At 53.5% G+C, this 11,919-nt stretch overlaps 6 protein-coding genes across 6 annotated transcripts; 4 read left to right on the forward strand and 2 right to left on the reverse strand.

The window, feature by feature from the left end:
* Nucleotides 1–870: 870 nt before the first annotated feature.
* On the forward strand, nucleotides 871–1,684 carry LRP88_10356 (PEX14-like KPWE domain-containing protein; the record flags this gene model as incomplete). Its single annotated transcript, XM_083246820.1, has 3 exons — nucleotides 871–996; nucleotides 1,051–1,467; nucleotides 1,523–1,684. 3 exons carry the CDS (start codon nucleotides 871–873, stop codon nucleotides 1,682–1,684), a joined length of 705 nt encoding a protein of 234 aa, XP_083097933.1.
* An 804-nt stretch (nucleotides 1,685–2,488) lies between these two features.
* Nucleotides 2,489–4,805, reverse strand: LRP88_10357 (armadillo-type protein; the record flags this gene model as incomplete). The annotated part of the gene is made up of 3 exons (XM_083246821.1): nucleotides 2,489–3,016; nucleotides 3,068–4,693; nucleotides 4,746–4,805. The coding sequence occupies 3 exons, from the start codon at nucleotides 4,803–4,805 to the stop codon at nucleotides 2,489–2,491; spliced, it is 2,214 nt and encodes a 737-aa protein (XP_083097934.1).
* A 1,472-nt stretch (nucleotides 4,806–6,277) lies between these two features.
* LRP88_10358 (mitochondrial 37S ribosomal protein mS33) lies at nucleotides 6,278–6,822 on the reverse strand (the record flags this gene model as incomplete). Its single annotated transcript, XM_083246822.1, has 4 exons — nucleotides 6,278–6,300; nucleotides 6,351–6,400; nucleotides 6,460–6,665; nucleotides 6,715–6,822. 4 exons carry the CDS (start codon nucleotides 6,820–6,822, stop codon nucleotides 6,278–6,280), a joined length of 387 nt encoding a protein of 128 aa, XP_083097935.1.
* Nucleotides 6,823–7,025: 203 nt separating this feature from the next.
* On the forward strand, nucleotides 7,026–7,991 carry LRP88_10359 (ribonuclease III; the record flags this gene model as incomplete). Its single annotated transcript, XM_083246823.1, has 1 exon — nucleotides 7,026–7,991. One exon carries the CDS (start codon nucleotides 7,026–7,028, stop codon nucleotides 7,989–7,991), a length of 966 nt encoding a protein of 321 aa, XP_083097936.1.
* Nucleotides 7,992–9,280: 1,289 nt separating this feature from the next.
* LRP88_10360 (acyl CoA binding protein-domain-containing protein) lies at nucleotides 9,281–10,363 on the forward strand (the record flags this gene model as incomplete). The annotated part of the gene is made up of 3 exons (XM_083246824.1): nucleotides 9,281–9,296; nucleotides 9,407–9,704; nucleotides 9,769–10,363. 3 exons carry the CDS (start codon nucleotides 9,281–9,283, stop codon nucleotides 10,361–10,363), a joined length of 909 nt encoding a protein of 302 aa, XP_083097937.1.
* A 718-nt stretch (nucleotides 10,364–11,081) lies between these two features.
* LRP88_10361 (uncharacterized protein) lies at nucleotides 11,082–11,684 on the forward strand (the record flags this gene model as incomplete). Its single annotated transcript, XM_083246825.1, has 1 exon — nucleotides 11,082–11,684. One exon carries the CDS (start codon nucleotides 11,082–11,084, stop codon nucleotides 11,682–11,684), a length of 603 nt encoding a protein of 200 aa, XP_083097938.1.
* Between the last annotated feature and the right edge of the window lie 235 nt (nucleotides 11,685–11,919).

Consider the following 11,919-nt stretch of genomic DNA (forward strand, 5'->3'; position numbering starts at 1 on the left):
GGCCTGAGGTGTAAGAAGAGGGTGAAGAAAGAATTAATGGATAAAGCTGTAACCCAAGAAATAGGTCAGGATGTTGCCGGCCAAAGACTGGACGACGGCGATGACATGGGGAGAAGGGGAAGCGATGGGAGAGGAGGCCGTGATGGATGGAGACGGACCCAGATGCAGGCGGCGACACTTGCTCCAAGCTGCTCCGTGGTGGGTCCCCGATTGCGCTATCTTATCTCAACCTTTCCCTTCTGGTATTACTGTAAAGTTGAACGACGCCGAGAAAGAAAGACTTTACCATTGCGAAACTGTCGACCTTTTCATCTGATCTTTTCCAGGAAAAGACTGCAGTTGTTGCAGACGGAAAGTAAATCTGCCTGACCAACTCCCCGTCGCGAAATATCCCGAGCTCTCGCATGCCCTCAAGGTCACACCCTCGCTCACTTGATCCAATACTGTCCCGCCTGCGTCGCCATCTCAGCTGCACGTGAGCCAACGGAACAAGCACCCGACATTCTTTGAGCCTGGTTTCCCAGTTGTTGCTTGCTATTCTGTGTTCGTGCGTGTTTTGTCTCAGACCCGAATTCTGCCGGCCATACTCATCCAGGCACCTTAGGTGATCCTACTTTGTTTTGTTCATAGGAGGTGCCGACCTCGGGGTTCAACCTTGGCCTGTGAGCTCCGTCTTGCCGACCCCGGATTCTCACATGTTAGTTAGGCTCCGTTCACACCTCACATACGGATACACCCATCCATCCATTTGATTAGCCTCTATTGCCGTCACTTACAAAATTCTATCTACGGATAAATATTTAATATTCATTCAACAGTCTGTTCTTTCTTGAATCTAATTCGACCTACTCAAGGCCAAAGTACCTCATCATGGAACAACAACAATCTGCTCAACGGCCCCTCGCCGGAGCCGACAGCATCCGAGCCCTCAAAGACGACAATGCCATCTTCAGTGCTTTTGACTCCTACCCCTGGACAAAAGACAAGATGTTTATGGTAACACCTCAATCTTACCCATGCTCAATCTCCTTTACTCACCGTTTTACCCAGTCCGGCCTCTACGCCATCCTCGGTGAACCTGGTCAGCAAAACCCTCAAGCCTCCCTCGCAGACATGGCCATCCATGCCCGCGTCTTCTACTATTCCCAACGCATCGGCGTCATGATTGATTTTACCGCCTACAAGGCTTGGCTCGCTAGCAACCCCGACCACAGTCCCCCAGACGTCCTCCCAGAGGAGTATCACCGCCGTGATGGGACCAATGCATCTCCGCCACCAGCCTTGGACTGGCAAAAAGCCGCCCCCAAAGCTGATTTGTACATCGATCGTAAGGCTGCGGCTGCTCAAGCAGGCTCAGAGGATCAGCCCAATTACCCCATGGGCTTCGCTGAGATGATCAAGCTTTTGAAGGAGGGTAAGCCTGTGCCTGGAATCCGCCAGATCCCCAACACCATTGTTCGAGATCCTGTAAGTGCACTCAAAAAAGCCAGCATAGCATAAAACAGCGCTGATATTTTGTTAGTCTGTCAAACCTGTAGGGGCCAGGGCTGTCCCAAGGAAGCCATGGGAGAAAGACGCGGCCGCCGACCCCCCAACCCTCCCAGATCTCCCAAAGGCTCTGGACACCGAATTTCCACCAGTCGACGATGATGTCCCTGCCTCTGCGAATGCTGCAACTGCCTAAAACAAGACAAAAGTCAATATCATTCCTTCTAAGAGGCATCTGGGTAACATCAACCATCATAGCCGGCCCCAACGCCAATATCGTGCTTGTTTCTGTACCTTTAGTTGCTTTCGCAAAGAAAGCACCAAGAAAAGTCAACATGGCGCACAAATTCGGACGCCATAGATCACAAACTTCAAGCAAGGAGTCTGGATAAGAGAAGCAAGTGTATTAAAGGTGTTTAGTAACTACCATAACAACTCATTTAAGGGGCACCGAACCCAGCCGGCATCCGCATCGAAAAACAACATACAATTTCTCATGTGAACTCAGTTCGTTCCGTCCTCCAAGGGCGTCCTCCTAGATCACCATCCCTGCTACTCATAGACTGACTGAAGTATGGTTCTGGCATCTTGAAAAGGGCGCTCCCGCTCACTGGCTTCGTATCATGTAGAGGGTGAGCGTTGAGATGCAAGCTGTGGCCCTTCGAGGGCGGCTGCGGTGATTAGCATCTGCCATCTCCTGCATATTGCAAAATCCATAACCATAATGTGTCCAATGCACCCAAGCAAGCAGTAGCCTGCTGAGCGTAGGATGACGTGTGAGCTGTAAATTTTTGCGTGGGAAGATGTTTCTTAAGAAAGGTCGACATATTCTGGGCTGTTCTGCGTGATCTTGACGAGTGGAACGAATGGCGAATTCAGATAGGGACTCGGTGACATGGGTGGTGACAAAGGATGAAAGACAGGCGTCGAGGGGGTTTCGCCTGTCTCAGCAGGGGAGGCCGCTAGCGACGGCGGCGTCGTCAAAAAGATCAAAGGACCTTCAACGATAGCCACCGCTGTAGCGTGGCCCGGGTCCCATGCGTCCGGTCATTCCTGGGCCGGCACCAGGACCGGGACGGGTGGTAACCGCATGGTTGGTGCAAAGCATTCCGACTCGGGAACCAAACTTGGATCCACGAAGGGAGACCATGTGCTTCCGAATGTGAGCAGCAACGATTTCGCGATGCTGAGGAGAGGAATTGTTCAGGATCCACTGGATGAGGTAGTTTCCATACTGATCGCTCGCGATGTCAATCAAGGGGATGCGGGTACGATCGCGACGTCCTTCGCAGACTCGGTCGAGGTAGCGGCCAAGGAACTCAGCACCACCAATCTTGAGGCACTTCTCAACCACCTTCGAGGCGAACTGATCGGTGCTGTACTCGGCAGCGTAGCGAATGACATGGTCGATTGCCCGGCTACGGTCGGGAGGAGCGCCGTGCTCGCAGATGTGCTGGATGCACCAGTTTCCGAACTGGCCATGGGCAACAATGTCAATGTTGGCGAGGACCTCCTCGATACAGGGGCGCTATTAGAACACGTTAGCAAAACATCCAAGTCGTGGAGAGGGGCCGTGTACCTTGTCCTCTTCAAGGCAATTTTCAAAGATGTTCTGGACGACGAGGCTGCCGGTTTCACCCAGAGCTACCTCATGCCACATGCCCATAAGAGACTCATTGACATACTTCATGATCTGAGGGGGGGATTCAGTCCACCGAAGCTCAAAAAGCTTCTGCCAGACATGACAAGCGTAGCGATGGATGACCGTCTCCGGGATCCGGCGCAAAAGCTCATGAACCATGATAGCCTTGAAGTTTTCAGGAACAGAATCGAAAGCCTTTTGAACAACATGGCACCCGAAAGGATCCATGGAGAGGTTCAGGGTGTTGCCTCGAATGGACTCGGCAATGTTGACGACTTGTTCAGGCGTTCCGTGCTCAAAGCAACGCTGCACAAGAAAGTTACCAAAGCGGTTGACCATGAGAGGATAGGCCTGAGCCACGATAGCCTCGACAATCTCGAACTTCTGCTCAGGGGTGCCGACCTTGAGCTTCTGTTGCAAGAAGATGGAAGCCTGCTGATCATTGTTGCAAACGATCTTGTCGACGATATACTTCCAGTTGCAGTTAACGTTTCGGTCCAGCAGACGACGGTAGTTGAGTGGCTCTGTAGGCGGGAGGTATGTCTGGTCCTCGGGAGACACAGCCTGTACCCAGGTTAGTGCCCATGGCGTGGGTTTGGAGGATTGACCGACCTCATTCTTCCAACCAGCCTTAGAAGTGAACTCTGATGCATGTGGGGACAAGGGAGTACCAACCGGTTGGCCTGGGTAAGGTGGAAACATCCCCATGGGGCCAAGTCCCTGTGAGACATTCATGGGTGCTCCGGGTACTGGGCTACCCGTGTAATCAGTATGGGTGGCGGGGCTGCTGTAGCCCCCTCCGTAGCCAGGTCCAAATGGCTGAGGCGAGTTGAATCGGCCTTCAAAACGGTTATTGCGACGACCGTTGTTGGAACGCAGCATCTCGGAGTCCGGGGTCAGGCGGTCTCCTCGATGAACCTCCACGCCGGGGTAAGGGTTGCTAGTCGGATCCGTGTAAGGGGCGTTGAAACCACGACCTCCGAGCCAGTTTCCCGGGGAAGGCTCGGAAACTGGAGCCTGGAGAGTGTTGTTGGCAAAAGAGCCCTTTGGATGGCCCCAGATTCCTCGAGTGCGGCTGAAGGTAGTGGTGGACATGGCATCACTAGTATCAGAATGTGCGTCCTCTGGGGTGCCCCAGGCACCCTCACGGGGAGCGTAGGCAGGGGGGCCTCGAAAACCGAAAGCCGAGATATCGGGTTCTTGCTTCAGCGAACGGGTCTCGGCCAGCTCCTGGTCAAGCTTGGAGATTTCACTCTTGGCCTGCGCAAGCTGCAGCTTCAGACGCATGATCTCCTCGCTGTCGCCACGGGCATCTTCAAGAGTGGCGCTTGCGGGGCGAGTGGTAGGAGCGGTGCTTGGGAAAGCGTCGGTAGCGGGAGTGATGGGGAGAGAGTTGCTGGAGGAGGCATGATCCAGGCCTCTCTGATACGCACCGCCATCCTCGCTGGCTTTGAGGGCTTCATTCTGCTGGCTCAAGACAGCTTGCTGCTCCGAGAGCTTAGCGAGAAGCTTGTCCATTGGGTAAGACTCCTCGACGGGCGAGGTATCATGGCTTATCTTCATCTTCTATCATGGTCAGCAATCGGCGGCTATCATGACAAGTAGCTGAAATCACCTTTGGGACACCTTGGTTGGCAAGCTTCGAAGTAGAAAGAGCCGTGACATTCTTCTTCATCGAGGTACCTAGACTGAGATCCTGTAGAATATTGATTAGCACCATTATCAAAATGCGTAGTGCAGCAAAGCAATCGAGCGGACGATGCTGGCGAGAAGATCTGCATGCGGAGGGGGGTAGGAGATCGAGGTAAGACGTACGCTGGCAGAAACGGAGGGAGACACTGAGTCACCCACATGCACGACACCAGGAGGCATGCGAGAGGTCACCTGTGGTGGGGACAAGGAAGGTTTTGGGGATGACATGAGGCTGCAGGGCTCGGTTGAGGCGTCGAGAGCCGATGCAGGAGAGGCAGAAATCGAAGTGTAGTAAAATGATAGCGGCCGAGATTGTGAAGACGAAGAAAGGAGTGACGGAGAAAGAAGAACGAGAGTGAATGTGCAGAACGCCGTGGCCAAGAAGGTTTGTGGGAGTGAAGAGAAGAGAAAAGTGAATGGGGAGAGTCGAAGAGAGGAGGAGAAGATGGTGGAGAAGAGGACGGTTATTCACTGACCAAGTATTTGAGCAGGGCCAAGGCGGAGGAAAGACGAAGGGAAGGAGCATGGGTGCGGCAAGTGGCAACAGCCGACAGCCATTGCTGTGAACGTGGTCGCTCTTGCCAGTGTAAGATGTCAGTTGCAGCTGGCAGTCACGGACGGTTCTCAGGGGGCTTGCACTGCACCTCGGCGGGCATCTTCAACATCAGGGTAAAATGGGTCAGAACACCATGGCGGCCCGACTAAATTTGTAGATGATACTTCCACTGGTGTTCCAAATGAATAAGGTGTCGGCACTTTAAATGCACAGAACTCAAATGCCGACTTCTGGTTGCCTAGATAGGGAGGCGGGCAGCTCGTAATGCGAGGCGACGTCAAGCGAAACATTGATTTCGAACGGAACTCAACCAACTTTGAACTGGAGTTCCTGCCGCCAAAGGTTAGATGTATATCTACCGTAAATCGAAAGCGCACGAGTGACAAGACACTTGGTAGGAGCCTTGGGGCGGAAGGGGTCCATGTTGAGAGGCGCTTGGTGCAGCTTACATGGACGGATTCAGGGCATCATGGCCAAGATTAGACCTCTCGAGAATTACCCCTAGGCATTAATGCTTTCCAGTATTACAATGGCAGATGAAATCCAGTCCTCAGATCAGGGGAGGGCCAACTTGGCCCCGGGAACTCCTGGCAGATGGCCCATCCAGGAGCATGATAATCTTTCCGTCACGAACTTGCCCGCGCAAATATCAACAATCTCGCAAAGTTTTGGCATGCAGGTCATATGTAGATGTATTCTGGGTAATGGTACAAATAGTTTTACATACTTTGATGAAAAACCACAAGGGAAAGGCCAATATTTTCCCGGCCCCGTCCTCCTCTCTGCTGTGCGCAAGGAGTCGTGCATGTATCCAAACATTCCACTCTTTCGGCATGCGGGAGGATCCTTCTGGGACACCATCATCAACATCGGATGCGTCATTGTGGGTTTCGTTCAGTTTATCGCTTCTTGCCGGTGGGAGCTGAAGATTCGTTAGCCATTGGCCTCCATTGTGAGCTTTGCCGTTCATACCTGGGGGTCCCTTCTTCTTCTTGGGCGCACTCTTTCCACGGAGCTTGAGTCTAGAATCCAACCGTCAGCATGCCTCGTCCTCGGCAAATATGTTCGTGCCCGCGCTTACTCGTCAATGTACTCGAATCGATCCTCCTCCGCCTCATCCCAGGTCGCCAGGGTCGGGCCGAACTCGCGCTTGAGGTCCTTGATCGTAGCTGTCTTTCGAGGGTAGTAGGCGGCCACGGCCGGGCCCTTGAGTCGCTGTCGGAGGACCTTGTTGCCCATGCGAACGCCCTCGGGGTTGAAGGTGGTCGCGAAGAGCTGGCATTGCGCCTGGGAAAAGTCAGCAAGATTGTCACAGAGCCAGTATCGGGCTTCTTACCTTCATCAAATCCAATATCCGCGCTCGTGGGACACTCATCTTGGCGTGGATGACATGAAATGTGTTCCAGTCAACTTTTTTCGAAGTCGAATTGACGTTGAGAAGCATCTGAGCCGAAGTGGAACGAGGGGTGCTAATTGGCTGAAGAAACCTCTGGTGGGGCTTCGCTGCATCCAAGGGTCGTGCCTTCACCTCAAGGATTCAGTTTATTCAACTTTCATGAAAACACGACGCCGTACAATTTTCAGGCCTTCCACTCGAAGCTGTGTATACTTGTTATTCGTTTACTTTTCGCTGTTGTCCACGACTAAATGAGTAAACGACGGAACTCAGAAACCCTCGAGGATGAAGGGCTTCGAAAGCGCCCGCATCTTACACCCAACGCAGACAACACAATCGGTTCAATCATCGCGGGGATCACGTCCTGGGCTTCTTCAGACATCCCGCGAGAGCTCCCACCTCTACCTCCCATAGCAAAACCAGAACTCGAGACTGCTGTTTTCAGACACCCCGGAATTGGACATGGACCCAACTATGAAATCCTTGAGTGGTTCGGTGACGCTGCCCTCGAGACCATCTCTACAGACCTTGTCATGCAAACCTTTGAGAATCACCTCCCGGTTGGACGTTTATCTCAAATTCGCGAGCAACTTGTACGCAACATCACCTTGGCAGAATACTACCGACAGTATGGATTTCACAAGAGAACTCATCTCCCGACTGATATGGGGACCATGGAGCAGTTGATGCGCACGAAACCAAGAGACAGGGATGTCATTAAAATTCAAGGAGACATTTTCGAAGCATATGTCGGAGCAATTATACGAGCAGACCCCGTGCAAGGACGAGCAAACGCTGCCGCTTGGCTCAAGGCACTCTGGGGCCGTACTATCAAAGACCAAATCAAGCAGGTAGAGAGGGCCGACGCCTCTACATCCAAGGCTCAAGTCAGTCAGTCCGCCGAAGCCGACGCAGGACCACCCAAGAAAGAGCCCACACCAAAGGAGCGACTCGCCCAGATTCTCGTCGTCAAGGGTATCAAAATCCGGTACGAGGACATGCCATGTAACAAGAAGGATAAGAACCTCGGGCTTCCTCTATACGCAGTGGGTGTCTATTTGGACGGTTGGGGAGAGACAAACAAGCTCTTGGGCGTTGGAACTGCGCTCAAGAAGACGGAGGCGGGTGCGAAGGCGGCGAGCGCGGCGTTGGAGAACCGGAAATTGATGAAGCTGCTTGGGGATAAGAAGAAGGCGTTTTTGAGTGCAAGAGGGTAGTCAAGTAAAAGGGTACTGGAGTGATCTGGCGGCATGACATGGAGGTTGCCTATATTGAATGTTAGACTAATAAGCAAACTCCGTCATGACGAACAAACAAACTTGATCGTAATATTAGTCAATACTCTACAAAGCACAGTATCCTACAGATTATTTGGGAATTTTCATGGAAGGTTTCATAAGTATACAGCTGATATATCTTGTAGGTGACAATGCAACGTTCCGTACTATCTGCACATGCTTGTTAGGTTGAAGACGTCCATCGTTAAGTCCATAACTCCCGATGGAAACAATAACATTATCCAACTTAGGTGCAGTGGGTTCTATGTCTTGATTGAGAGTGCGAGTTGGCTCCCGAGATCGGATCTACTACAGGAAGTAGAGTGGATGCAAACCATCACCGCATGACAAGATGGAATGAACTTATCGAAGCAGCATTGGATTTAATATCAAATAAGCCATAATTAATGCAAAAAGGTAATACAGCTAGCACAAGTTGAGCATATCCGTCAATGCTACCTCGCCCTACCTACCTTTCACGTGTCTCGGCCCAAACTGCAAAACACGGCCATGGGTGAACAACCTACCCCGACTCGACCTCCATCTCACAGGCGGCCATGATGGATGAATGGATCCAGTCCAGTCCAATTGCCCCAGATCCCATCCGTCTGGGGCTGCCCGTTGATTGATTGACGTCCACCATCCTCTTGGAACCCCCCTAGAAGCTCGCGCGCTTCAGTGGGGACGGCCCTTGTAACCGCATCCCCGAGTCCCGTCCACAGGCTCCGTCGTGAGTCGTGAGCCTGAGGTGCCCGCGCCGAGGTCAAAGTCCAGTCCATTTGCCGATAAACGGCCTCCGCAATTCAGATCCAGCATCATCATCGCTCGCTTCTGATCACCCGTCAAGCATTAGCCCGGCCCCCCTTTACCCCTTCTCCTCCTCCAAAAAAGGGCCCTTTTCTTCTCTTTTTTTTCCCAATGGAGTCATAGGATCCGGCGTATCGGGTTACTTTTTCGCCTCATTGCTTGTTTCTCTTTTTTATTTCTGTATTTATCTTTTTTTGAAAGCTGTTAATACCTCCCCGTTCCTGAATTCACGCCACTACTTCCCCTGGCCACCCGCGACTCTACTTGGCGTCAGTGGGGTTCCATTGCTTTATCTCGGCCAGCAAGCCGCGGTCCGGACGGCTCAGACCCCGATAAAGGATATCCAGACCTCGGCCCTCTACACCTGCCACGCCTTCACGAGGTCGCAGTCGGCGAGCCGCGAGCCGCCTTCTATAAAGGAGATGGCGGATTCAGTGGGTACGTCATTGTCGTGCTAATTCCTGGGGTTGCTTTTTTGCCTCTCCGAAATCCGGGGCACCGATGGCGCGGAGGTTGATGGTTCGCGATGGCTGACGTGATGGCTACAGATCGCGTGTTTGTGCACGCCCTCAACACAGTAAAGAAGATACCCAAGACGGGCGCGTCGCGGCCGCCACCGAACGATCGGCTCCGGCTCTATGGACTCTACAAGCAAGCGATGGAGGGCGACGTGGACGGCGTCATGGAGCGTCCGAATGCTGCCTCAGGGATGGCTCCCGATGACCTGCAGCGCGAGAAGGACAAGTGGGATGCGTGGAATCTGCAAAAGGGCCTGAGCCGGACAGAGTCTAAGAGGAGATATGTCGAGGCCCTGATAGATACGATGCATCGCTATGCGACGACGCCGTAAGAGCCCCCTTCGCCTTCGGCACGACCTGCAGAAGAGCCGAATTCACTGACACCCTTCCAGAGACGCCAAGGAACTCGTCGCCGAGCTCGAATTCGTCTGGAATCAGATCAAACACAACAGCCCCAGCTCGTCCATGTCATCACCGAGAGCGAACCGATCAGGCGGCGCATCACAACAACACTATGCCGACCCCCCGAGCGAAGCCGAAGGCCCCATGAAGGTCATCAGCCCGATGAGCGAATACGACGAGGCGGAATTGCGGTCACAGCGGCAGTTGGATCTCGAGGACGAGATGGAAGAAGGTCAAGAAGGCAGTCAACGTGGAGGCCGGTGGCAGCGAAGGGTGGAACGAGCCCTGACGACAATGTCAGCCGAGGTGGCCGCGCTACGGGAGCAGATAACGACAGGCCGGGAGTGGCGGGCAAAGAAGGAGCGCAGCTTCCCGGCGTGGGCCAAGTGGTTCGCCTGGCTGGTGGTGAAGCATCTGTTTGCAGATTTCGTCATCTTGGCCATTGTGTTACTATGGATGAGGAAGCGCAAGGACCGACGGTTAGAGGATCTTGTAAGAGCGGCACTGAGGCTTGCGAGGGAATACGTCCGGAAAGTCCTACCAAGTCGTGGCCAGCCTGCGAGTCTCCCAGGCTCCGGTCCCTGAAGAGCGGACTTGGGTCGATACAGAGGATAGGTGCTTGATGCCTCCTCAGATATTGGATATCGAGGTTTCTACCCCCTAATTGGCAAGAGAAGCTTGGAACCAGCATGGTTGGACATGTCTGCCTGCTTCCTGTCAAGCACCTATCTAACTGTCAATGCTGTCGGTGATAGTGGCACCGTCGATGCTCGAATGGGGTTAATATAGAAGAAGGCTGGCTCCGGGTCAAGACAGAGATTCGAGCATCTCTCTTGGAATAGAGGCGAGGCAGGGCCTGCAAGGCGATAGAGAGAACATACGCAACGCAAAAGACAAAAAAGAACGGCGGGTTCGAACAAAAATCTTGATCTGTCAAAAAGCTGAACATCCAAAACGCAAAAATCAAGCCAAGAGGACTGGTTGGCTATTATACCATTGTAGTGCAGGGGGCGGAACTTTACTTCGGTATCGTGCCCACTTCCGTGCCCGCAGGCACTAATCCATTAGTTTATTGCAGTATATATCCTTACCTAAAGTCCTGAGCTTGCTCAGCCTCATCACGTTGAAGGCTTATGCAGGTACCTCACTCAACTCCTACATCACCAGTCATACACCATCACATGCACAAACTGCAACGCTACACAGCGCTTGGTCGCGCCGAGCAACCTCGACCATAACGCGGGGTCTACACCCTCTCCCAATTTCCACCTGGCCGATCCCACCAAAAAAAGCGAAGCAAACAATGGCTGCTCAGCCTCAGCGCCCCGATCCTGGCGCCTCCGAGCTCGACGACGTCCCAGATCCAAAGTGCCACCCCATCATCCCGAACCTGGGCAACTTCACCGCGGGGCTCTTCGCCCCCATCCCCGAGTCCGAGACCTTTGTCGACCCCGCCGACGCCACGAAGCTCGATGGCCTTCAGAGGAAGCTCCAGGCCATGGATGCTCACGCCGTGGCTAACCGTGACAACTTTCTCGACCTCTGTGTTCGCGAGCGCGAGCGCATCAAGCAGGAGGGCCGTCGTCTCGAGGCCCTTGGGCAAAGGACAGGTCAGGCGCCTCCAGACGCTCCTCGCCCTGGGATCCTCCACGGTATGATCGCCAACATGGAGGCTGAGCCACTCCCCGGTGCCGACGTCGAGATTAAGACCATCCCCAAGCCCAACTTCATGAACCAGAACCGGCCGGTGCGTGAGCGCCAGGCCATCCAGCTCCTCGACTTTGCGGGCTTCGCGGCGGATCTGGCAGAGACGCGCGAGACCGACCTTGCCAAGCGACGTGAAGAGCTCGAGGCCGAGATCAGGGCTGAGCAGACAAGGGAAAGCCAGGCACGTGCGGCCGAGTAGGAATCGGCTCATGGGTCTGGCATTCCAAACGATACTACGCCTACAAAGGCTGGGGGCGTCAAGGTGAAGACGTCGCCCAACATCACGCCTACGAAGAAAAAGTACCAGGACATGTTTCTGCCAAATCCCAACCGGAAGAGAAAGAAGTAACATAGAAAATGTGTCTTGAACCTTCTACGTTGCGGCGAGGGAAACAGGTACTCAACTCATTTACCTCTCTCTGCCCTCCAGCCCG

Source organism: Fusarium phalaenopsidis, assembly GCF_050370095.1.
Source record: "Fusarium phalaenopsidis strain FUZ10S chromosome Unknown contig_32304, whole genome shotgun sequence".
Taxonomy (NCBI): Eukaryota; Fungi; Ascomycota; class Sordariomycetes; order Hypocreales; family Nectriaceae; genus Fusarium; species Fusarium phalaenopsidis.